The sequence below is a fragment of the Doryrhamphus excisus genome, chromosome 19 (assembly GCF_030265055.1).
Source record: "Doryrhamphus excisus isolate RoL2022-K1 chromosome 19, RoL_Dexc_1.0, whole genome shotgun sequence".
NCBI lineage: Eukaryota > Metazoa > Chordata > Actinopteri > Syngnathiformes > Syngnathidae > Doryrhamphus > Doryrhamphus excisus.
The window spans coordinates 283,577-309,180 of record NC_080484.1 but is presented as its reverse complement, the minus strand read 5'-3'; the positions used below and the strand labels follow the sequence as shown (position 1 = coordinate 309,180).

The 25,604-nt window shown below is 38.0% G+C and overlaps 2 protein-coding genes across 6 annotated transcripts; one reads left to right on the top strand and one right to left on the bottom strand.

Moving 5' to 3' along the window:
* Positions 1 to 711: 711 nt before the first annotated feature.
* edaradd (EDAR-associated death domain) lies at positions 712 to 10,874 on the bottom strand. 4 transcript variants are annotated; one of them, XM_058056958.1, is made up of 7 exons: positions 10,813 to 10,874; positions 10,643 to 10,708; positions 7,619 to 7,680; positions 7,056 to 7,098; positions 3,540 to 3,610; positions 2,956 to 3,004; positions 712 to 1,283 (listed from the first exon to the last, which is right to left on the bottom strand). In XM_058056958.1, exons 2-7 carry the CDS (start codon positions 10,674 to 10,676, stop codon positions 889 to 891), a joined length of 654 nt encoding a protein of 217 aa, XP_057912941.1. In that variant the 5' UTR covers positions 10,677 to 10,708; positions 10,813 to 10,874; the 3' UTR covers positions 712 to 888. The 4 variants fall into 4 exon arrangements, with proteins under 4 accessions (XP_057912941.1, XP_057912942.1, XP_057912943.1 ...); XM_058056959.1 differs by lacking the exon at positions 10,813 to 10,874 and having other exon boundaries at positions 712 to 1,280; positions 10,643 to 10,806; XM_058056960.1 differs by lacking the exon at positions 10,813 to 10,874 and having other exon boundaries at positions 3,540 to 3,607; positions 10,643 to 10,806.
* A 1,124-nt stretch (positions 10,875 to 11,998) lies between these two features.
* On the top strand, positions 11,999 to 25,604 carry grm1b (glutamate receptor, metabotropic 1b). 2 transcript variants are annotated; one of them, XM_058056538.1, is made up of 9 exons: positions 11,999 to 12,081; positions 12,213 to 12,993; positions 13,836 to 14,085; positions 15,503 to 15,738; positions 16,825 to 17,074; positions 17,149 to 17,317; positions 17,385 to 17,511; positions 20,740 to 21,667; positions 23,417 to 25,604. In XM_058056538.1, the coding sequence occupies exons 2-9, from the start codon at positions 12,294 to 12,296 to the stop codon at positions 24,126 to 24,128; spliced, it is 3,372 nt and encodes a 1,123-aa protein (XP_057912521.1). In that variant the 5' UTR covers positions 11,999 to 12,081; positions 12,213 to 12,293; the 3' UTR covers positions 24,129 to 25,604. The 2 variants fall into 2 exon arrangements, with proteins under 2 accessions (XP_057912521.1, XP_057912520.1); XM_058056537.1 differs by having other exon boundaries at positions 12,058 to 12,993.

Genomic DNA, 25,604 nt, shown 5'->3' with positions numbered 1-25,604 from the left:
CGAAAATAGAATATCATGCAATGATATCAAGGTTCTACAGGATGATATCAAAGCACTATTGGAAGATAATGCTGCCTTGCGTGCTGCTCTCAAGGAAGTTAAAAACCCGTTGGAAGAAAATAGAGTATTATGCAATGATATCAAGGTTCTACAGGATGATATCATTGCACTATTGGAAGATAATGCTGCATTGCATGCTGCTCTCAAGGAGGTTAAAAACCCGTTGGAAGAAAATAGAGTATTATGCAATGATATCAAGGTTCTACAGGATGATATCATTGCACTATTGGAAGATAATGCTGCCTTGCGTGCTGCTCTCAAGGAGGTTAAAAACCAGATGGAAGAAAATAGAGTATTATGCAATGATATCAAGGTTCTACAGGATGATATCATTGCACTATTGGAAGATAATGCTGCCTTGCGTGCTGCTCTCAAGGAGGTTAAAAACCAGATGGAAGAAAATAGAGTATTATGCAGTGATATCAAGGCACTATGAGACAATATCAAGGTACTACAAGATGATAATGCTGCCTTGCGTGCTGCTCTCAAGGAGGTTAAAAACCAGATGGAAGAAAATAGAGTATTATGCAATGATATCAAGGTTCTACAGGATGATATCAAAGCACTATTGGAAGATAATGCTGTCTTGCGTGCTGCTCTCAAGGAGGTTAAAAACCAGATGGAAGAAAATAGAGTATCATGCAATGATATCAAGGTTCTACAAGATGATGAGTCACTAGGAGTCAATGTATTTGTATTTTTGGTACCGGACTACAAGCGTACACACACGCCAAGAAAATGGTGATCAATGAACGGGACCGGTGTATCTTCCAACAAGGCTCAAGTTGTTGACGTGTAGCATGATAATTAGCATGTAGCCCGTGCCGCTTAATTAGCATGCTGCCAGCGCGACGGCCAAACGCTCTCCATCCAGCCCTGCAGCAATCGCAGCACATCGATGCGCTGGTAGATACGGCACAGCTCGGTGAGCTCGGTGACGGGTTTCTGGTTGTAGCGCAGGAGGAACTCCTGGGTGGGGCTGTGGGACAAGGAACCCTGGGTCCGGTGCTCCAGCAGGGTGAGTTCGTCGTAGCTCATCCCCCACCGACTGGCAAAGTTCTTCCAGTTTTTGACGGTGCAGTGGTGCGGGTCCAGCTTGAGCCTCAACAAGTCCAGGAGGTCTTTGTCGTTCATGAGGTCGCTGATCTTGGGGGGGGGCGCAGGACGGCAGCACATCTCACAGGCGTGGTTCAGCTGGAATTGGACTTCTTTGCTGGGGTCTTCTTGGTAGACATGGAGGAAGGAGACAGACTGGAGTTAAGGAAAGGCAGAATTCCAAACGGGGGATTTGAACAGCTGACTCAAAAATGGGCTGGTTATGTTGGGAATGCCTGGTGGGCCGGGTTAGGACGTTTGGCGGGCCGCAGTTTGCCTACCATCAATGTCAAGTCTTGTACTTTTCCAAGTGGTCTTAACATTTTTATCAGGTGTTTATTTTTACAATTTGGATTTTTCAGTTCAGTATACTTAATCTCATCATTTGGATTATTTTTTAAATATCAAAATTTCAATTTTTGCTCATTATTTCAACTTTTTATTTCATATGTAATTTGCACTTTTTTCTCAAAATCTTGCCTTTTCAGTTCAGTATTATTACTTTTTAATCTCATAATTTTGACTTTTTATCTCATAGTTTTTCATCATCACTTCGACTTTTTATCTCATAATTTGGATTTTTTAAAATCTCATAATTTTACTTTTTATATCAGTTTCAACTTTTTTGTCATCACTTTGACTTTTTATCTCATAATTTTGAGATAGGGTCATCATTTTATCTCAAAATCTTGACTTTTTAATCTCAATTTTTTTTTTGTCTTCAACTTTTTATCTCACAATTTTGACTTTTCAGTTCAGTATGACTTTAAGATCAAAATATTGACTGTTCAGTTCAATATGACTTTTTAATCTCATCATTTGTACTTTTTAATCTCATAGTTTCAACTTTTTTTATCATCACTTTGACTTTTTATCTCATAATTTGGATTTTTTAAAATCTCATAATTTTACTTTTCATATCAGTTTCAACTTTTTTGTCATCACTTTGACTTTTTATCTCATAATTTTGAGATAGGGTCATCATTTTATCTCAAAATCTTGACTTTTTAATCCCAATTTTTCTTGTCTTCAACTTTTTATCTCACAATTTTGACTTTCCAGTTCAATATGACTTTTTAATCTCATCATTTGTACTTTTTAATCTCACAGATTTTTTTATCATCACTTTGACTTTTTATCTCCTAATTTTGACTTTTTAATCTCATAATTTGGATTTATCTCAAAATCTTGACTTTTCAGTTCAGTATGACGTTAATCTCACAATTTTGACTTTTTATCTCATCTTTTTTATCATCACTTTGACTTTTTATCTCATAATTTGGATTTTTTAATTTCATAATTTTGACTTTTTATCTCATAGTTTCAACTTTTTTTATCATCACTTTGACTTTTTATCTCACAATTTTGACTTTTTAATCTCATAATTTGGATTTATCTCAAAATCTTGACTTTTCAGTTCAGTATGACTTTTTATCACAGTTTCAACTTTTTTATCATCACTTTGACTTTTTATCTCATAATTTTGATTTTTTTAATTTCATAATTTTGACTTTTTATCTCACAGTTTCAACTTTTTTTATCATCACTTTGACTTTTTATCTCATAATTTTGACTTTTTAATCTCATAATTTGGATTTATCGGTGCAAAATGTTACTTCTTGCGCTTTTTCAATTTTCAGCCTTAACAATTTTTTCAGGTGTGTATTTCCCCATTTTCACATCTCCAATAACCAACCCCTTTACTTTCATATCAACATCATACACAATACGGATACGCAATACAATACGGGTTCATTGGATATGTCTTTTTCTCATAAAACCTGGTGAGAAATGACATACCTGGTGAAGAGGATGTTGGGCAGGTACATTCTTCCACCTCTTTAAGTGGCTACAACACACAGCACACACTTTTATACACACAAATCAGCCCACCGATAACTTCTGCCACAACATAAACAACACAACAAATGGTTGTTCTACATGAAAACAACCATTTGTTAAACACTTTGGCAACTGGCAACTGGACTGTGTGTGTGTGTGTGTGTGTGCGCGCACGCATGTTTACGTGCATGCGTTCAAATGTTCCTGGTGGCTCTGCAGTGGATTTCAATGGGAGAGATGCAGGCCGAGTTCTTATAAAATACGCTTCTACTACCTTGTGGTTGTTTATATCGTCTTAAAACTATAAAGCTATTGTGGAGTTGCACCATCACCTTTTTGTATTTCATAATTACGAGATATGGGTCTCGTCCCCCCAAAGACAGCTGGGATAGGCTCTAGCACCCTCTGCAACCCTTGTGAGGATAAGCGGTAGAAAATGAATGAATGAGATATTTTGGAGAGGTGCAATGTTGTGCAACGGTTGTTATGGCACACTCATTTCCTGTTTCTTAAAAAATTTGCCAAAAAGTTTCTTAACCGACCTGATTGATTCTGTCGGAGGTGCTGAGGTATCCAGGAGGCATGGAGCTCAGGTGAAGAGTGACAGCATCTGCTGGAGAGACGTGAAGGTTGTTTTTTTTATCATGTATTATTATCATCCTACAGTACATCAGTGTCACATCCTGTATTCAAGTGGAAAACACACACAGTACAGTACTGGTACAAAACAATACCCCAACAGAATGTCATAAAAGAGATAAAAAGATAAAATTGTGAGATAAAAATCCTGTAAGTGTCAAATTGCCGTGATTGGATCTCATCGCTTTGGCTTTTTAGCTCATAATTTGGACTTTTCATCCCAGTAGGATTTACTTATCTCAGCATTTGAACTTTTTGTCAGAATTCTTCCATCTTTTTTTTTTTTTTTTTTTTTTTTCAAAAAAAAAATCTCAAAAAAAAAAAAAAAAAAAGAATTTTTCCATCTTTCGGTTCAGTATGACTTTTTATTCTCATAATTTATATGTTTTTATTTTAGAATTTCAACTTCTGACTTTTTTACTTTTTATAGTTGACTTTTTACTGACTTTTTATCGCATAGTTTGGACGGGTATCTCACAATTTTGACGTTTAATCTCAGAATTTTGACTTTTTATCTCATAATTTAGATTTTTCAGTTCAGTATGACTTTTTAATCTCATAAGTTTGACTTTTTATCTCATAATTTGGACACCTATCTCATAATTTCAACTTTTTTATTTTACAATTTGGACTTTTCAGTTCAGTATGACTTTTTAATCTCATAATTTATATTTTTGTATCTTATAATTTCAACTTTGTTCTCATCATTTTGACTTTTTCTCATAATTTCAACTTTTTATTTTACAATTTGGACTTTTCAGTTCAGTATGACTTTTTAATCTCATAATTTTGACTTTTTATCTCATAATTTGGACACCTATCTCATAATTTCAACTTTTTTATTTTACAATTTGGACTTTTCAGTTCAGTATGACTTTTTAATCTCATAATTTGTATTTTTTATCTTAGAATTTCAAGTTCGTTCTCATCATTTTGACTTTTTATCACATTGTTTGGACGGGTATCTCACAATTTCAACGTCTAATCTCATAATTTTGACTTTTTATCTCAGAATTTTGATTTTTCAATTCAGTATGACTTTTTAATCTCATAAGTTTGACTTTTCATCTCATAATTTGGACACCTACCTCATAATTTCAACTCTTTTATTTTACAATTTGGACTTTTCAGTTCAGTATGACTTTTTAATCTCATAATTTATATTTTTGTATCTTATAATTTCAACTTTGTTCTCATCATTTTGACTTTTTCTCATAATTTCAACTTTTTATTTTACAATTTGGACTTTTCAGTTCAGTATGACTTTTTAATCTCATAATTTTGACTTTTTATCTCATAATTTGGACACCTATCTCATAATTTCAACTTTTTTATTTTACAATTTGGACTTTTCAGTTCAGTATGACTTTTTAATCTCATAATTTATATTTTTTATCTTAGAATTTCAAGTTCGTTCTCATCATTTTGACTTTTTATCACATTGTTTGGACGGGTATCTCACAATTTCAACGTCTAATCTCATAATTTTGACTTTTTATCTCAGAATTTTGATTTTTCAATTCAGTATGACTTTTTAATCTCAGAATTTTGACTTTTTATCTCATAATTTGGACACCTATCTCATAATTTCAACTTTTTTATTTTACAATTTGGGTTTTTCAGTTCAGTATGACTTTTTAATCTCATAATTTATATTTTTTTATCTTATAATTTCAACTTTGTTCTCATCATTTTGACTTTTTCTCATAATTTCAACTTTTTATTTTACAATTTGGACTTTTCAGTTCAGTATGACTTTTTAATCTCATAAGTTTGACTTTTCATCTCATAATTTGGACACCTATCTCATAATTTCAACTTTTTTATTTTACAATTTGGACTTTTCAGTTCAGTATGACTTTTTAATCTCATAATTTATATTTTTGTATCTTATAATTTCAACTTTGTTCTCATCATTTTGACTTTTTCTCATAATTTCAACTTTTTATTTTACAATTTGGACTTTTCAGTATGACTTTTTAATCTCATAATTTTGACTTTTTATCTCATAATTTGGACACCTATCTCATAATTTCAACTTTTTTATTTTACAATTTGGGTTTTTCAGTTCAGTATGACTTTTTAATCTCATAATTTATATTTTTTATCTTAGAATTTCAAGTTCGTTCTCATCATTTTGACTTTTTATCACATTGTTTGGACGGGTATCTCACAATTTCAACGTCTAATCTCATAATTTTGACTTTTTATCTCAGAATTTTGATTTTTCAATTCAGTATGACTTTTTAATCTCAGAATTTTGACTTTTTATCTCATAATTTGGACACCTAACTCATAATTTCAACTTTTTTATTTTACAATTTGGACTTTTCAGTTCAGTATGACTTTTTAATCTCATAATTTATATTTTTGTATCTTATAATTTCAACTTTGTTCTCATCATTTTGACTTTTTCTCATAATTTCAACTTTTTATTTTACAATTTGGACTTTTCAGTTCAGTATGACTTTTTAATCTCATAATTTTGACTTTTTATCTCATAATTTGGACACCTATCTCATAATTTCAACTTTTTTATTTTACAATTTGGACTTTTCAGTTCAGTATGACTTTTTAATCTCATAATTTGTATTTTTTATCTTAGAATTTCAAGTTCGTTCTCATCATTTTGACTTTTTATCACATTGTTTGGACGGGTATCTCACAATTTCAACGTCTAATCTCATAATTTTGACTTTTTATCTCAGAATTTTGATTTTTCAATTCAGTATGACTTTTTAATCTCATAAGTTTGACTTTTCATCTCATAATTTGGACACCTAACTCATAATTTCAACTTTTTTATTTTACAATTTGGACTTTTCAGTTCAGTATGACTTTTTAATCTCATAATTTATATTTTTGTATCTTATAATTTCAACTTTGTTCTCATCATTTTGACTTTTTCTCATAATTTCAACTTTTTTATTTTACAATTTGGACTTTTCAGTTCAGTATGACTTTTTAATCTCATAATTTTGACTTTTTATCTCATAATTTGGACACCTATCTCATAATTTCAACTTTTTTATTTTACAATTTGGACTTTTCAGTTCACTATGACTTTTTAATCTAATAATTTTGAGTTTTTATCTCATACTTTTGATTTATTATCTTATAGTTTCAACTTTTTTCTCATCACTTTGACTTTTTATGACATAATTTAGAATTTCTTTTATTTTATAATTTTTTTTTACTTTTTATCGCATAATGTTTATTTTTATCGCATAATTTTGGACACCTATGTCACAATTTCAACGTTTTATTTCACAACTTTGACTTTTCAGTTCAGTATGACTTTTTTAATCTCATTATTTGGACTTTTTATCTCCTAATTTTGATTTGTAAAGAATTCCATAACTCACACACACAAAAAAAAGTGTATTCAAGGGTGAAAAGATGTAAAGTGTTGTACTTACCATGAGGGTCGGTAACTTGCACTGGGTAGTTGGCCTCCAAAGACTGTTGGTTAGGGATGGGGGTTAAGACTTATGGCTTACAATTAGGGGGGGGGGGGGGGGGGGGGGGGGGGGGTCAGCAACCCGTTCCGTCAAAAAAGCTGCTTATACACTGCTTATACACTTAGAAGAATTGCTCATCCAATCAGCAGTCAGGACACAGTCCCGATGCATTCATTGACTTGTGGTGAGTCGGATTTTTCACATTCATTAAAAAAAACGTCACTCAGCAAAGGGAGCCGCAACAAGGAGGCTGAAGAGCCGAGGCTGCGGGTTGCCGACCCCCGGGTTGGAGCATACTATGTGTCCAAATGACAAACTTGGTTTGACTTGTGAGTTTAAACTGCAGCCGACACAAAACAGCCTGAACGTGTGGGACTAAAGCAACCGCACAAAGACAGAACAGAGCATGCTGGAACATGTTTCATGCGCTTGCAGAACATAGCGTAGCATTTCACACAGAGACTCCAGAGAGAGAAAAAAGGGTTGATAAGCAGTAGGAGGGAAAGTAAAAAAGTTGTCACCAATTGGGTTCCAAAGGTGGTGGTGTCTGTGTCCTCCACTGGATCTGAGCTCAATCCTTCCTCTGGCAAAAAAAACATTGTCATCATTAATGGTATCCATGGAAAGGAATATTCCAAGCTATAATCAAGCGGAATAGTCAATGGGGCATGCCCAGTAAAACCCTGGTCTCCTAGCTGTGAGGGTTTATTTTGAGGGTTCATTTGAGAGATCAAATTAAATCTTGCTAATATTTTATAATTAAACTTGGGACAATTTTTATATAGATATATATTTTCTTTTTTAATAAAACGGGCGGCACAGCGGTCGAGTGGTTAGCGCGCAGACCTCATTGCTTTCCTAAATTTATTTTTGTCACTTTATTAGATTTTTTTTATTTTAAATTTTTGCCAATTTTTTCCAATTGATTGCATCCCATAATCAGTTCCCAGGTCCACATGTCCAAAACCCTAACCCTAACCCTAACCTTACCCCTCCATCTGGTACTTTTACAATCACTAACTCTTACATTTGTTCACTTCCTGCTTTCCTAATATAGTTAAGTTTTTTTTTGTTGTTTTTTTTTTGTCATGTACCAAAGTACTGGGTGATATGAGCATCCAATGCCATAATGTGTACCATAGTGCGTGTCAATATAGTGATATATATAGCACATCATGACTGGTTCAAGACTCTTCATCCTTGGATTTAGCAAACATCAACTGCAAAACGGAAAAAAATCTGTTCTAACTTTGTTTTTTTATTACATTAAAAAGTGTCATGTGAGTGTGAATGGTTGTTTGTCTATATGTGCCCTGTGATTGGCTGGCCACCAGTCCAGGGTGGACCCCGCCTCTCGCCCCAAGACAGCTGGGATAGGCTCCAGCACCCCCGTGACCCTTGTGAGGATAAGCGGTAGAAAATGAATGAATAATTATTAGTACTACTACTACTAGTAGTAGTAGGCTAGTATTAGCCTGCTTATTGTCTTGCTTATTAGCCTGTTTTTGCCCTATTATATAAAATTTGTCAAAAAAAAATTTTTTGTAAAAAAAAAAAAAAAAAAAAATTAAAAAGTAAATGAAAAAAAATCTATAAAAAATATCATATTATTTAGGGGGGTTAAGAACATTTTAAAATAGGCCTAATGACGCCACTGGCTCTTAGAAGTAAAAAAAAAACAAAAAACATGCTAGGTTAATTAGCCACTCCAAATTGTCCATAGGTATGAATGTGAGTGTGAATGGTTGTTTGTCTATATGTGCCCTGGGATTGGCTGGCCACCAGTCCAGGGTGGACCCCGCCTCTCGCCCCAAGACAGCTGGGATAGGCTCCAGCACCCCCGCGACCCTCGTGAGGATAAGCGGTAGAAAATGAATGAATGAATGAAAAAGTGGCTGCACGTTGGTCGAGTGATTAGCACCCAGGCCACACAGCTCGGAGATCCGGGTTCGATTCATGTTACATGTATGTACGTGTTAATACCAAACCATGGAATGTTGTTGGAGGTTGTTTTTTTTCTTTAGCCGGGCTTTGTAGTTTCTAATAGGAGGGTATTGTATTGTTCACAAAGACTTGAACTTGAACTTGAACAAGAGAAATGTCAACCAAAAAGAAAGCAATAAAGCTACAGAACGGCGCTTAGGAAAAAAAAGACACATGGAGAGCCGGGTTTCATATTCTTTCTCCCAATTGAGGAATTCCAGGACTTGTTCCCACACGCTCCGGGTAACGTTCAAGAGATGAAATACAAACCACAACATCAACCTTGACTGAAGAGCTAGAATCCCATCATGTTGTCTACTGTTTGACCAGCCGTGCCTCCTCTGGAAATATACGTACCACATTTGGAACCAAAGCCAAGTGTTGGAAAGCCTTACCATGGATTTCTAATTCTGCAAATGCCTGCAAATTCACTCATATTTTTGTAGTGGACTCCTATAGAGCAGCTACACACAATAACCAGCACAGAACGCTTTCTAGTTCTTCAAGAACCTGCACCTATTCAGATGGATTTATTCGGATTTCATACTTCCTGTGAAAAGAGTCTGTTTCAATGTATTCCCCCCACGGAACGCCCCCCCCCCCCCCCCCCCCCCCCCCCCGGGCACGCCCACTTTGCTGTGGTTGGTCACACTTCAGAGGCCATGGTTCATTCATGCATTCATTCATTTTCTACCGCTTATCCTAACGAGGGTCACGGGGGTGCTGGAGCCTATCCCAGCTGTCTTGGGGCGAGAGGCGGGGTACACCCTGGACTGGTGGCCAGCCAATCACAGGGCACATATAGACAAACAACCATTCACACTCACATTCATACCTATGGACAATTTGGAGTGGCTAATTAACCTAGCGGGCGGCACGGTGGTCTAGGGGTTAGCGCGCAGACCTCACAGCTAGGAGACCAGGGTTCAATTCCACCCTCGGCCATCTCTGTGTGGAGTTTGCATGTTCTCCCCGTGCATGCGTGGGTTTTCTCCGGGTACTCCGGTTTCCTCCCACATTCCAAAAACATGCTAGGTTAATTAGCCACTCCAAATTGTCCATAGGTATGAATGTGAGTGTGAATGGTTGTTTGTCTATATGTGCCCTGGGATTGGCTGGCCACCAGTCTAGGGTGTACCCCGCCTTACGCCCCAAGACAGCTGGGATAGGCTCCAGCACCCCCTGCGACCCTCGTGAGGATAAGCGGTAGAAAATGAATGAATGAATGAATAATTAACCTAGCATGTTTTTGGAATGTGGGAGGAAACCGGAGTACCCGGAGAAAAGCCACGCATGCACGGGGAGAACATGCAAACTCCACACAGAGATGGCCGTGGGTGGAATTGAACCCTGGTCTCCTAGCTGTGAGGTCCGTGCGCTAACCACTCGTCCGCCATGCAGCCTGGAAAATGGTTATATTCCAAAATCAAATGTATGTCCAAGCAAGGAACGTTCCACGGTGGTTGAATGATTCCAATCGTACTTTTTGGACCAAATGGCGGAAACAAAAATCCAAAGTGAAAGTCGAACAACACATTCCACGCCCACGTTGTGCTACTTACCTAAAGATTCTTTACAAGCCCTTAAACTGCTCATTTTCCCAGCGTTCCCAGTGCAGGTGAAGGTCGCTGGAGTGGAAAATTGGAGATTAAAAAAAAAAAGGAGTCTGTAGTGATATTTCCACAGTGTCGTGCGTCAGACGGTGAAGCGTCAAGCCTCTGCAATACAACACCTTTTCACGCAGGTGGCGTCCGTTCATGCTGCATTCAAGTGCGCCTCGGAAATGACAGCGACACAGCCGCAGGAGCACCACAGGAGCACCACAGGAGCACCACAGGTGAGGGCGGGGCTTCAGGGAAGCCATGCATTCTTTCATCCTGGCATGTGGATGCATGTTGGTGGTGCAGCGCTGTTTGCTAAATACGCTGGCTGCACGCTGGACGAGTGGTTAGCGCACAGGCCTCACAGCTAGGAGACCAGGGTTCAATTCCACCCTCGGCCATCTTCTGTGTGGAGTTTGCATGTTCTCCCCGTGCGTGCGTGGGTTTTCTCCGGGTCATCTTGTCCGAGTCATACTGTGAAATGAAAAAAAAACGAAATTAAAGAAAACAAAAAAGGAAAAAAAACATTAAATAAAAAATACAAACATAAAAAGTGACAAAAAGAACATAAAACAAAATGAAACCAAATTAAATAAATTAATAAAATAAATAAAAAAAAAATAAAAATAAAATAAAAAAAATAAATTAATTTTAATTAATTAAAAATAAATTAATAAATTAAATAAATTAATAAAAATTAATTAAATTCAAAATGAAATAAAATTCAATTAAAATTAAACCCAGTTCACGTTTCCCAAATTATCATTTCATGGAATTGACTTGGCTGCACGGCGGTCTAGTGGTTAGCACGCAGACTTCACAGCGAGTAGACCTGAGTTCAATTCCACCCTTGGCCATCTCTGTGTAAAAATATTTTATATATATATAATATTTTTTATAAAAAATATTTTTTATTAAAATTATTATTATTATTATTTATATTTTTATTAAAAATATTATATATTTTTTTTATGTGGCCCTCCCTGTAGACCCGTACTGTACATTTTTCAACCCGCCGTTGCAGTAACATGACCGGCCACACGATGGCAGCAGATCCCCTGTATGCCAAATGACAGTATGACTACAGTATGAAGTTTGAACAATTTATTCTCAGTGTTTTCATCACTCACCCTTAACCAAAGTCACTTTTTCATGTCGTGAAAACCCGCCACCTTCTTCTCCCTCCGATGTGACACCAGACTTATCGGACCTTCTGGCTGGAGATCAGCATCACCGCAGCGCCGCGTGACCCGCTTTCAGGATGCAGCGACCTGCAGAAGAAGAAGCTCAGCGTCAGCGCAGAGAGAGAGAGAGAGAGAGAGAGTCAGTCCGCTCCGTCTGGTTTCGGAACTGGACTTTCCGAGAGAGGCGTCCACTTCAGTGTGCCTGGTCCACCATGGGTAGGTAGAAGATGGCTTTGCATGACTTTCACCTTCATCAGTTGGAAGCCTGGGGGCCGTTTGTGTATTTTGATTGGCACCCCGAGAATATGATCATGAAAGATATTTAAAGCTCAACGTTTCACACACAGCTCGTCTCCTCATTGAAGAACCTCGATGGACCTCCATGATGCCCCGGGGGACATGAGTCTGCGTCCTGCCCAAAGTCCAGCATGAGCCCCTTGCCCGCCCTGCGGGTCTTGTACCTCCCGCTTTTAGTCTTCCAGGCGTCGGTGGTGTCCAAGCACGAGAGGTCGCTGGTGCCGAGCTCCGCCTCCCGCCTGGTGGCCAGAATGGACGGGGACATCATCATCGGCGCCCTCTTCTCCATCCACCACCAGCCATCGGCCGAGAAGGTGGCGGAGAGGAAGTGCGGGGAGGTGCGCGAGCAGTACGGCATCCAGCGAGTGGAGGCCATGTTCCACGCGCTGGACCGCATCAACTCGGACCCGCAACTGCTGCCCAACATCACGCTGGGATGCGAGATCCGCGACTCCTGCTGGCACTCCTCGGTGGCGCTGGAGCAGAGCATCGAGTTCATACGGGACTCTCTCATCTCCATCCGAGACGGCAACGACAACGTCAAGTGGTGCGTGGATGGGGCAGCTTCCGGTCAGCCCCCGCCCACCAAAAAGCCCATCGTGGGGGTCATCGGGCCCGGCTCCAGCTCGGTCGCCATTCAAGTGCAGAACCTGCTGCAGCTGTTCGACATCCCGCAGATCGCCTACTCGGCCACCAGCATCGACCTCAGCGACAAGACGCTCTTCAAGTACTTCCTCAGGGTGGTGCCCTCCGACACCCTCCAGGCCCGGGCCCTTTTGGACATTGTCAAACGATACAACTGGACCTACGTGTCTGCCGTCCACACAGAAGGTAAGCCGCCATCGCCCCGAGCCAATCGCAATGTCAGCTGCACGCTAACCACTAGACCGCCGTGCAGCCGAGTCAATTCAATCAAATGAATTGGGTTTCATTTTAATTGAATTTTATTATTATTTTTAGTTTCATTTTCATTGAATTTTATTTTTATTTTTAATGTTTTTATTATTATTATTTATTATATATATTATATATTATTATTTATAATGCTAATTCGGCAACATTGACTTTTATTTTATTTTATTTTAATTGAATTTTATTTTTATTTTTAATGTTTTTATTATTATTATTTATTATATATATTATATATTATTATTTATAATGCTAATTCGGCAACATTGACTTTTATTTTATTTTATTTTATTTTATTTTATTTTATTTTATTTTATTTTATTTTATTTTATTTTATTTTATTTTATTTTAATTGAATTTTATTTTTATTTTTAATGTTTGTATTATTATTATTTATTATATATATTATATATTATTATTTATAATGCTAATTTGGCAACATTGACTTTTATTTTATTTTATTTTATTTTATTTTATTTTATTTTATTTTATTTTATTTTATTTTATTTTATTTTATTTTATTTTATTTTATTTTATTTTATTTTATTTTATTTTATTTTATTTTATTTTATTTTATTTTATTTTATTTTATTTATATTATATATATATATTATATCATTTAGGAGCAATTTTTGCCAGCTTGAGGATGCTCATTTGTCCTCCCCGAGCCTAATGATCGGACAGGGAGAGTCGGCAGGAACAGGAAGTGAGACAAAGCCAAATGATGTGCTGAATGTTGGGAAGGCGTCTGTGCTGTGATGCAGGTAACTACGGAGAAAGCGGGATGGAGGTGTTCAAGGAGCTGGCCTCGCAGGAAGGACTCTGCCTGTCGCACTCGGACAAGATCTACAGCAACGCCGGAGAGAAGCAGTTTGACCGGCTGCTGCGGAAGCTGCGTGAGCGTCTTCCCAAAGCCAGGGTGGTGGTCTGCTTCTGCGAGGGCATGACGGTACGAGGCCTGCTCATGGCCATGAGGCGCCTCGGAGTGGCCGGAGAATTCCTCCTAATTGGCAGGTTTGTGGACGCTTCTTTTGTCCGTGGAGCGCTGCCGTCTCGTTAGCATTTTTATTTTTATTTTTATTTTTATTTTTATTTTTATTTTTATTTTTATTTTTATTTTTATTTTTATTTTTATTTTTATTTTTATTTTTATTTTTATTTTTATTTTTATTTTTATTTTTATTTTTATTTTTATTTTTATTTTTATTTTTATTTTTATTTTTATTTTTATTTTTATTTTTATTTTTATTTTTATTTTTATTTTTATTTTTATTTTTATTTTTATTTTTATTTTTATTTTTATTTTTATTTTTATTTTTATTTTTATTTTTATTTTTATTTTTATTTTTATTTTTATTTTTATTTTTATTTTTATTTTTATTTTTATTTTTATTTTTATTTTTATTTTTATTTTTATTTTGAAACTTCTTGCTTATTCCCATTTCATCTCTCAGGCTTAAACTTGGTCTCACCTCTCTTCCATCCGCTGCTTTTCTCCACCGAGGATAGAGGGAGCCGTGGGGGGGGGTGGGGGTGTTTTGTTTGTGGGTCAAGGTGACTTGTGCTAAAAATGAAAATGTGTTTGTGGCGTGCCTGAGGTATCGCAGCATGTATGAAAACCTCATTACATTGCTGGAATTGGTCTTTTGGTCTTTTGGTCTTTTGGTCTTTTGGTCTTTTGGTCTTTTGGTCTTTTGGTCTTTTGGTCTTTTGGTCTTTTGGTTTTTTGGTCTTTTGGTCTTTTGGTCTTTTGGTCTTTTGGTCTTTTGGTCTTTTGGTCTTTTGGTCTTTTGGTCTTTTGGTCTTTTGGTCTTTTGGTCTTTTGGCAGTGGCATGTGGAATATACCATTTCCCACCACCCTCATTTTTTTTCTCCATTTTTGCTGTTTTAAAAATGTGACAAATTTGAAACTTCCTTCTTAAATAGCATTTGTATTTTATTTATATTTTATTTTTTATAATTTTGTTTATATATATATATATATATATTTATTATTGTATTATTATTCTTATTATTTTATTATTTTTGTGATATTTACTAAAATCTTTTTTCTCTGAATATTTAGATTTTAGTATTTTAAAAAGTACTTCTGATTTTTCCATTTTTGCTGTTGTTGTTGTTTTTTTGGACAGTTTTCCTATGAAATGATATTTTTAGACAATGCTGCGGGTTAGTAAAAAAAAAAAACATGGGCTGCACTTTGGACACTCCTGTTTTCTCTTTCCACGGCGCTGGCGTCAGAGCTGGTGCTTTTTGTCACGGCGGGAGAAGATGGAGAAGCAGATGGTCTGCAACGCTGGAGCGCCATTGTGGCTTTTGTGGTCTGCAAGGCCGAGCCAACACACACACCAGAAAACATCCACATGGGACGCCATTGACGTGTACCTTTGTGTCCAACCCCCCCCCCCCCCCCCCCCCCCCCCCCCGCAGCGATGGCTGGGCCGACCGCGTGGAGGTGGTGGAGGGCTACGAGCAGGAGGCGCTGGGCGGCATCACCGTCAAGCTGCAGTCGGAAGACGTCTCCTCCTTCGACGACTACTTCCTGAAACTCAAGCTGGCCACCAACACCCGCAACCCCTGGTTCCCCGAGTTCTGGCAGCACCGCTTCCAGTGTCGCCTTCCGGGTCACCCGCAGGAGAACAGGAATTACCTGAGGAACTGCTCCGGTATGCGCACAACTTTTTATTTGGGGTGTCGGCATCAAAATGATATTATATTATATATATATTATATTATATTATATTACGGGCTGCACGGTGGTCGAGTGGTTAGCACGGAGACCTCACAGCTAGGAGACCCGAGTTCAATCCCACCCTTTGTGTGGAGTTTGCATGTTCTCCCCGTGCATGCGTGGGTTTTCTCCGGGTACTCCGGTTTCCTCCCACATTCCAAAAACATGCTAGGTTAATTAGCCACTCCAAATTGTCCATAGGTATGAATGTGAGTGTGAATGGTTGTTTGTCTATATGTGCCCTGGGATTGGCTGGCCACCAGTCCAGGGTGTACCCCGCCTCTCGCCCCAAGACAGCTGGGATAGGCTCCAGCACCCCCCGCGACCCTCGTGAGGAAAAAGCGGTAGAAAATGAATGAATATTTATATTTAAATATTTTAAAAATAATAAAATATTATAATAATTAAAATAAAATTAAAATAATAATTATTATATTATTATTATGTAAAATATACAAATATAACAATATTATATATAATTAATATAATAAATATAGTAATCATAACAGTTATAATAATAATATAATAATTATTATTTTAATTTGTATTATTATTATGTGCTTGTGTCTCTTTTTTCAGGAGCACTTTGTAAACAACACACCATGTCAAACAACGAGTTGAGTTTAAATTAAATACTTTTGAAAGATTGGGCGGGCCGTATTCAAACACTTGGCGGGCCGGATGTGGCCCCCGGGCCGTAGTTTGCCCACCCCTGGGATAAGCGGTAGAAAATGAATGAATGATTAGTAGGCTAGTATTAGCCTGCTTATTGGCTTGCTTATTAGCCTGCTTTTGCCCTATTATATACAATTTGTCAGACATTTTTTTTGTATGAAAAAAAAATCAATGAAAAAAAAATCAATGAAAAAAAAATCAATAAAAAATATGAAATGATTTAAGGGGTCTTAAGAACATTTAAAAATAGGCCTAATGACGCCACTGGCTCTTAGAAGTAAAAAAAAAAAAAACCTGCTAGGTTAATTAGCCACTCCAATCCTCGGCGTTCCTTCCATGTGGACAGGTTCCGAGCACCTGGAGGACAACTACGTCCAAGACAGCAAGATGGGCTTCGTCATCAACGCCATCTACGCCATGGCCCACGGTCTCCACGACATGCACGCCAACCTGTGCCCGGACGGGCACGCGGGCCTCTGCGACGCCATGAAGCCCGTCGACGGCAGCCGACTGCTAGACTTCCTGCTCAGGACCTCCTTCGCTGGCGTCTCCGGGGAGGACATCTGGTTTGACGACAACGGGGACTCACCCGGGAGGTATAGACACCATCAAGGAATGAAATTATTATTATTATTAATATAATTCCGCCATGTTGTGTGTGTGACATCAGATACGAGATCATGAACTTCCAGAGCGTGAAGCCCGGAGCTTACGACTACATCAACATCGGCTCGTGGCACGAGGGCGTGCTCAGCATCGACGACGGCGTGCTCCAGATGAACCACAGCGGCACGGTGCGCTCGGTGTGCAGCGAGCCCTGCTCCAAAGGCGAGATCAAGGTGAGTGCGGCGTCGCGCTCGCCCGGAAAACGTCTCCTGGCGCTTTGCTCCGTGTCCGCTCGACTAGGTGATCCGGAAGGGAGAGGTGAGCTGCTGCTGGATCTGCACGGCCTGCAAAGACAACGAGTACGTCCAGGATGAGTTCACATGCAAGGCCTGCGAGCTGGGATGGTGGCCCGACCAAGAACTGGAAGGTACTGGAAGGTCACCGAGCCGAACCTCATCAATCCGTTCCACAGAGTAGCCATTTTTCCCACAAAGAATAATTGAATCCAATTCATCCCTTCCATCCCGTCTTGAGATTCCTTGGCCATGAAAGGGTTTTAATGACTTAAAGAATGCTAACATGCTAACACCTAGCATAATAGTGCTTGTAAAAAGTGTTGGAAGGAGCGCCTACCTCTGGAAATGTTAGCATGTTATTTAGTTGAACACATGATAGCATTAAGTGTCTTCTTAAGTTCATATTCATAAAAATCACATACACATTGCATGCTAGAAATGCTAACATGCTCAAGGTAGCGTGATAACACCTGATAAAATAGTGTCTGAATAAAAAAATATGGCTACTATCCTAATGTTAGCATGCTAGCAATACCAACATGCTAATGTTAGCATGCTCACACCTAGCACAATAGTGCTAGGTATAGCACTATATCAGCATATAAGTGTCTACCCATGAAAACGGCTAAAAATGCTACTATGCTAATATTGCTGGCAATGCTAACCTGTTAACATTAGCATGTTAACAATTAGCATGATAGTAGTGTTTCTGTGAAATATTTTTTTAATGCAGCTAGCATTAGCATGCTAGCAATGTTAACATGCTAACACCTAGCATAATAGTGCTTGTAAAAAGTGTTGGAAGGAGTGCCTACCTCTGCAAATGTTAGCATGTTATTTAGTTGAACACATGATAGCATTAAGTCTCTTCTTAAGTTCATATTCATGAAAATCACATACACATTGCATGCTAGCAATGCTAACATGCTCAAGGTAGCGTGATAACACCTGATAAAATAGTGTCTGAATAAAAAAATATGGCTACTATCCTAATGTTAGCATGCTAGCAATACTAACATGCTAATGTTAGCATGCTCACACCTAGCACAATAGTGCTAGGTATAGCACTATATCAGCATATAAGTGTCTACTAAAAATGCTACTATGCTAATATTGCTGGCAATGCTAACCTGTTAACATTAGCATGTTAACAATTAGCATGATAGTAGTGTTTCTGTGAAATATTTTTTTAATGCAGCTAGCATTAGCATGCTAGCAATGTTAACATGCTAACACCTAGTGTGATAGCGCTGTGTTCATATAAGTAGTACTAAAAAATGCTACTATGCTAATATATTAATATTAGCATTCGAACACCAAGCATGATAGTGGTGTTTATATATGTCTACCTATTAGAATAGCAAAACAATTGTAGTATGCTAATGTTAGCATGCTAACAATGTTAACCTAGCATGGTAGTGCAACCAATCTGGGAATGCGCATTTTCCATTTTGCAAATATTTTCAGCTATTATAGCTAATATTTTAGGCGACCAGTCGAGGGTGTACCCCGCCTCTTGCCCAAAGACAGCTGGGATAGGCTCCAGCATCCCTGCGGTAGAAAATGAATGAATAATATTTGGACTTTTTGCTACTAAAATGAGAATATTTTTCCTCATCACATTATTTTTGTAAATGTATGACCTCCGACATCTGTAACAGACAGAGCTCCAAGTTGCATTGTAAGACGTGTAGTGAAGCCTGCTTTTTTTTTTGTTTTAAACAAAGTGCCAGTCAAGATTTTATCCGCCTTTCCCGACAGTTTTTGTGTCTTTTGTGCTACTTTCACTGCTTTTCCCATGACGGTGGGGGGGGTGTTCATCATGTCGCGGCCCTACTTCCTGGCTTCACGGCCCACTTTCATGGTCCTCCGTGCAATCCCCCGACACTTTTTAATGGTTTCCGAGACGCCATGATTATTCCCTCATACATTATCCCGCATGGATTTTGGCGGAGGAATGAAATAGTGACTATGTGGACCTCAGCGTGAGACTTGTGATGTGAAGCCATTGAAACCAAAACCAGTTTTTGGCCCATCCGTGCTCCACTGGCTGCAGCCCAGATATAGCCGGTTGGAAAAGTGTCTGTGGAGTTATTTATAGTTGAGCTAAAAACCCACTTAGAGACTTACTGCTTTTTATGGCGAGAATAGGATTTATTTCAACCTGTCCCACCGTATTTCTTACTGTACATCTCTTACCGTAAATGCTCCCATTCAGGAGAGTCCAAAGTGAAAACAACAACAGCAAAAATGAAAAAAAACAGCTGTGTTTTTATGATAAAGTCACATTTGTATGAGAAAAAAGTCATAATTTAATAATTTAATAATTTAATAATTTAATAATTTAATAATTTAATAATTTAATAATTTAATAATTTAATAATTTAATAATTTAATAATTTAATAATTTAATAATTTAATAATTTAATATTTTTAATCATTTTAATCATTTTAATCATTTTAATAATATGATAATTTAATAATTTAATAATAATAATAATAATAATTATTATTATTATTATTATTATAAACAAAATTTACTCTTATTTGTCAAAATATTACAACTTCTAATATATATATATATATATATATATATATATATATATATATATATATATATATATATATATATATATATATATATAATTTTATTTATAAATTTTTTTATATCTATTATTTAATTTATTAACATCTTCATATTTAGCAGGAAAAGAACATCATTTTAGTAGCATAAAGTTGAAATATAAAAATATATATATATTTATAATTTTATTAATTAATTAATTAATTAAAAAATATATATATATATTTATTTTAATATATTATATTTCAACTTTATGCTGCTAAAATGATGTTCTTTTCCTTAGAACATCATTTTAGTCGCATAAAGGTGAAAAAAAAAATATATATATAATTTCATTAATTAATTAATTTATTTAAAAAATATATATATATTTATATTTCAACTTTATGCTACTGAAATTGTTATTTTCCTCAGTACATCATTTTAGTAGCATAAAGTTGAAATATAAAAAAGAAAATATATATATATATAAAATTTCATTTATGAATTTATTTATTTAAAAAATATATTTTTTTATATTTCAACTTTGTTGTTCTTTTCTTTGTAAATATGAAGATATTTTTGATAAAAGGAGGGTCAGGGTCAGGGTCAGGGTCAGGGTTAGGGTCAAGGTTAGGGTTAGGGTTAGGGTCAGGGTTAGGGTTAGGGTTAGGGTTAGGGTTAGGGTTAGGGTTAGGGTTAGGGTTAGGGTTAGGGTTAGGGTCAGGGTCAGGGTCAGGGTCAGGGCAGTAAACCACTTCCAGGGTATTTATTCAGGTGTTTTTGTGGTGTTCAGGCTGCGAGGCCATCCCCTTGCGCTACCTGGAGTGGAGCAATCCCGAATCCATCATCCAAGTGGTTTTCTCCTGCTCGGGCATCTTGGCGACGTCCTTCGTGGCCTTGACCTTCGTTTCGTACCGCGACACGCCCGTGGTGAAGTCGTCCAGCCGGGAGCTGTGCTACATCATCCTGGCCGGCATCTTCCTGGGCTACCTGTGCCCCTTCACCCTCATCGCCCGGCCCACCGTGGCCTCCTGCTACCTCCAGAGGCTGTTGGTGGGACTCTCGGCCGCCATGTGCTACTCGGCGCTGGTCACCAAAACCAACCGCATCGCCCGCATCCTGGCGGGCAGCAAGAAAAAGATCTGCACCAGAAAACCCCGCTTCATGAGCGCTTGGGCCCAGGTGGCCATCGCCTCCATCCTCATCAGCCTGCAGCTCACGCTGGAGGTCACGCTCATGGTCCTGGAGCCCCCCGAGCCCATCAAGTCCTACCCGAGCGTCAGGGAGGTCTTCCTCATCTGCAACACCAGCAACCTGGGCGTGGTGGCGCCGCTGGGCTACAACGGCCTGCTCATCATGAGCTGCACGTACTACGCCTTCAAGACCCGCAACGTGCCCGCCAACTTCAACGAGGCCAAGTACATCGCCTTCACCATGTACACCACCTGCATCATCTGGCTGGCGTTCGTGCCCATCTACTTCGGGAGCAACTACAAGATCATCACCACCTCCTTCTCCGTCAGCATGAGCGTCACCGTGGCCCTGGGGTGCATGTTCACGCCCAAGATGTACATCATCATCGCCAAGCCCGAACGCAACGTGCGCAGCGCCTTCACCACCTCGGACGCCGTGCGCATGCACGTGGGCGACGGCAAGCTGGCGTGCCGGAGCAGCGGCCTGCTGGGAATCTTCAGGAGGAGGAAGAACGCTGGGAACGGCGGGTGGGTTAATTGAGTCTGGGCGGCCATCTCTTGGGGCGCCGCCGAGGTGACGACTGCGGGCGCGTCTCCGCCGGCGCCTCCGGAGAGCGCCGACCTATGACCCCTCGGCTCAATTAAGACGAGCGACTTAAAGTTAGCTTTAAATACGCTTCCTGTTTCAGGGGAAGACGACTTTGTTCAGTCGCAAAGAGCCTTTCATTAAAAGATGAAGTGCAGAAGGATTTATTTTAAGATGTGTAGAGAAGCCTTTTTAAAAATCTTTCATGTAAGACGTGTAACAAAGCCTATCTTTAAAAATATGGATTCAGAGCAGAAGGATTTATTTTAAGATGTGTAGAGAAGCCTGTTTTTACAATGTTGTGCAGATATGCAGTATTTAAAGGCGTGTAGAGAAGCCTTTAAAAAAAAAATCTTGAATTAAAATTTGTAGCAAAGCCTGTTTTTACAATGTTGTGCAGAAATGCAGTATTTAAAGGCGTGTAGAGAAGCCTTTAAAAAAAAGCCTTAAATTAAAATGTGTAGCAAAGCCTGTTTTTTTTAAACAAAAATGCAGTGCATAAGGATTTATTTTAAGATGTGTAGAGAAGCCTTTTTAAAAATCTTTCATGTAAGACGTGTAACAAAGCCTATCTTTAAAAATATAGATAGAAGGATTTATTTTAAGATGTGTAGCAAAGCCTGTTTTTACAATGTTGTGCAAAAATGCAGTATTTAAAGGCGTGTAGAGAAGCCTTTAAAAAAAAACCTTGAATTAAAATTTGTAGCAAAGCCTGTTTTTACAATGTTGTGCAGAAATGCAGTATTTAAAGGCGTGTAGAGAAGCCTTTAAAAAAAAGCCTTAAATTAAAATGTGTAGCAAAGCCTGTTTTTTTAAACAAAAATGAAGTGCAGAAGGATTTATTTTAAGATGTGTAGAGAAGCCTTTTTAAAAATCTTTCATGTAAGACGTGTAACAAAGCCTATCTTTAAAAATATAGATTCAGAGCAGAAGGATTTATTTTAAGATGTGCGGCAAAGCCTGTTTTTACAATGTTGTGCAGAAATGCAGTATTTAAAGGCGTGTAGAGAAGCCTTTTAAAAAAAAGCCTTAAATTAAAATGTGTAGCAAAGTCTGTTTTTTTAAACAAAAATGCAGTGCATAAGGATTTATTTTAAGATGTGTAGAGAAGCCTTTTTAAAAATCTTTCATGTAAGACGTGTAACAAAGCCTATCTTTAAAAATATAGATTCAGAGCAGAAGGATTTATTTTAAGATGTGTAGAGAAGCCTGTTTTTACAATGTTGTGCAAAAATGCAGTATTTAAAGGCGTGTAGAGAAGCCTTTAAAAAAAAGCCTTAAATTAAAATGTGTAGCAAAGCCTATTTTTTTAAACAAAAATGCAGTGCATAAGGATTTATTTAAAAATGTGTAGCAAAGCCTTTTTAAAAAAAAAATTAAATTTTTTTACGACAATGTTGTGCAGAAATGCAGGCTTTGTTTTAAAATGTGTAGAGATGCCTTTAAAAAAAAAAAACTTTCGTTTTTTCGTTTCGATGTGTAGCGAAGCCTATTTTTAAAAAGAAAGATTCAGTGCAGAAGGGTACATTTTAAGACGTGTAGAGATGCCTGCTGAAATGCAGAAGTGGAGAAGGTTTTATTTTAGGATGTATAGCGAAGCCTTTTTTTTTTTGTCTACAGTTTGATTCTTCGTGTGTCCTCTCTCACGGGTTCCTGCGCGGTAACCGTTGTGTTTCTTCTTCTGTCCCCAGTTCTAATGGAAAGTCTGTGTCGTGGTCTGAAGCAGGTTCGAGGCCCCCCGCCCCCAAAGGCCAACACATTTGGCACAGACTGTCTGTGCACGTGAAGAAGCAGGAGGCGGCCTCCAATCAGACGGCCGTCATCAAGCCGCTGACCTCCACCAGGCTTCCGTTCTCGCAGCTCAGCGCCAAGACTTTGTACAACCTGGCCGAGGAGGACGAGGGCGACGGCGCCATGTTGGACAGCCCCGTGACTCCTCCCTCCATGGCGGACCAGCCTCCTTCAGGGCGTCAGCGGGCCGAGCTCTACGCGCCGGGCTGCATGCAGTACAACAACGTGCTCAGTCGGGAAGTTCTGGTGAAACTCAACCCGGAGGCTGCGGGGGGCGTGCCCCCGTACCCCCACAGCCACCTCGTCCACCAGGACCGCCTGCAGTTCTACGACCAGGAGCCCGCCTCCCCTTTAGAGGAGGACGTGGAGAACGAGCAGTTTGGTCTCCTCCAGGGCTACATGCATGACGGCCACCCTCCACATGAGGAGGTCAAGGTGGCCACGGGGGAACCCTTGGCGCTCATGCCCCCGTCTCCTTTTCGAGATTTCGCAGCGCCGCCCTTGAGCCCGTTTTCCAATTCGCCCATATCGGAGTCCATTTTGTGCTCGCCACCCTGTGCTGCGTACGCGTCGGCCGTCCTTCAAGACAAGCAGAGTTCCTCCACTCTGTAATTAACATCATTACAATTATGTTATATTATTATTATTATATATATTATATTATTATATATTTATTATATTATATATAATATTATAAAATATAATAAAAAAAGATAAATAATATTATGAATATTATGACAATGACATTTATGACAATTTTTTAAAGCTTTTTTCTTGGGGAAAAAAATAAAACATTTTTTTTATATGCGCACCAGTTAGTTAGCTTACGTGCAAAGAGGGCGTCAATTTGAAATCGGGACATTAAAATAATAAATGAAAATAAGATATGATATGATATGATATACCCAAGTGGTTATTTGCTCATGTTCGTGACGTTCATCCGATCATTTACGGTATACGTTACACTCATAACGTACAGCTTTGACACGATAAGCGGCCCTCGGGTAAATGCTATGAATATATGCTACAGAGCTACAGGCTAACATTTATGCTAACGTGTTGACGTGTGGTAAGGTGACGTATACGTGCGTTGTCAATAGACTAATAATTCCTTGCTCAGTAAGCATTTCAACTCGGCTTAAGTTTAGGGCGTTTGTGTCTTCAATTCGAAAAAAAAGATTAACATCAAAGCGCGTTAGCGTGCGTTAGCTTGCGTGAAAACAACATAAAGTCTTGTTCGTCCAAGTGTAAGTTGATAAAAATATCCTTGAAGGGATTTGTAGGGTTGACTTTGCTATCGGGGAAAAAGCAGGCTAGCGCTTTAGAAACGTTCTTTCCAAGTGTGCTATGCTAGGTAGCTGCTAGCTTTAGCGCTACAGATAATAACGATACTGAAAAGTGATACTGTATGTCACATTTTTCATCATATAGATACCTTTTTATGTGTGATTTTTTTTCCTAAAGGCTTGAAAGGTGAGTTGTTTTTTCTAACGAGACGTATGTTTGGTTGGTCAATGCATCGCTACCGATAACATATTGTTAACATAGTGTTAGTATTTCCCATGTTGTGCTTGTACACAACGGAGTGGTACTGCATTATGTCATGTATGCAAGACAAAAAGTTGTAATTTACCAAGGAAAAAGTCATTTTATGAGACTAATGGAATCTGGGAAAATATCATTTTAGTAGCATACAGTTTAAATATTAAAGAAAAAACATTTTCTTTAAAAAAAAAAAAAGTAAAGGCATAATATTATGAGAAACTACGGTGGCGTATTAGGGCCACTTTGGAAAAAAAACAAATAATCTGAGATATCGAAAATAGTCGTAAATGTACGAGAAAAAAGTACCCTTATAATCACGTTCTGATGATAAGAACTTTACTGCTGTTTTTGTTCTATTTCAACTTTATTCTTGTAGATTTTCTTTTCATAATATGGCTTTATTTCCACAGTATTCTGACTTTAGTCTCATAATAAATAAATAAATATATATATATATATATATAATCATATTGAAACTTAGTTTTTCTTAAATATTTCAACTCTATGCCACCAAAATGACATTGTTTTTATGAGAAAAAAGTA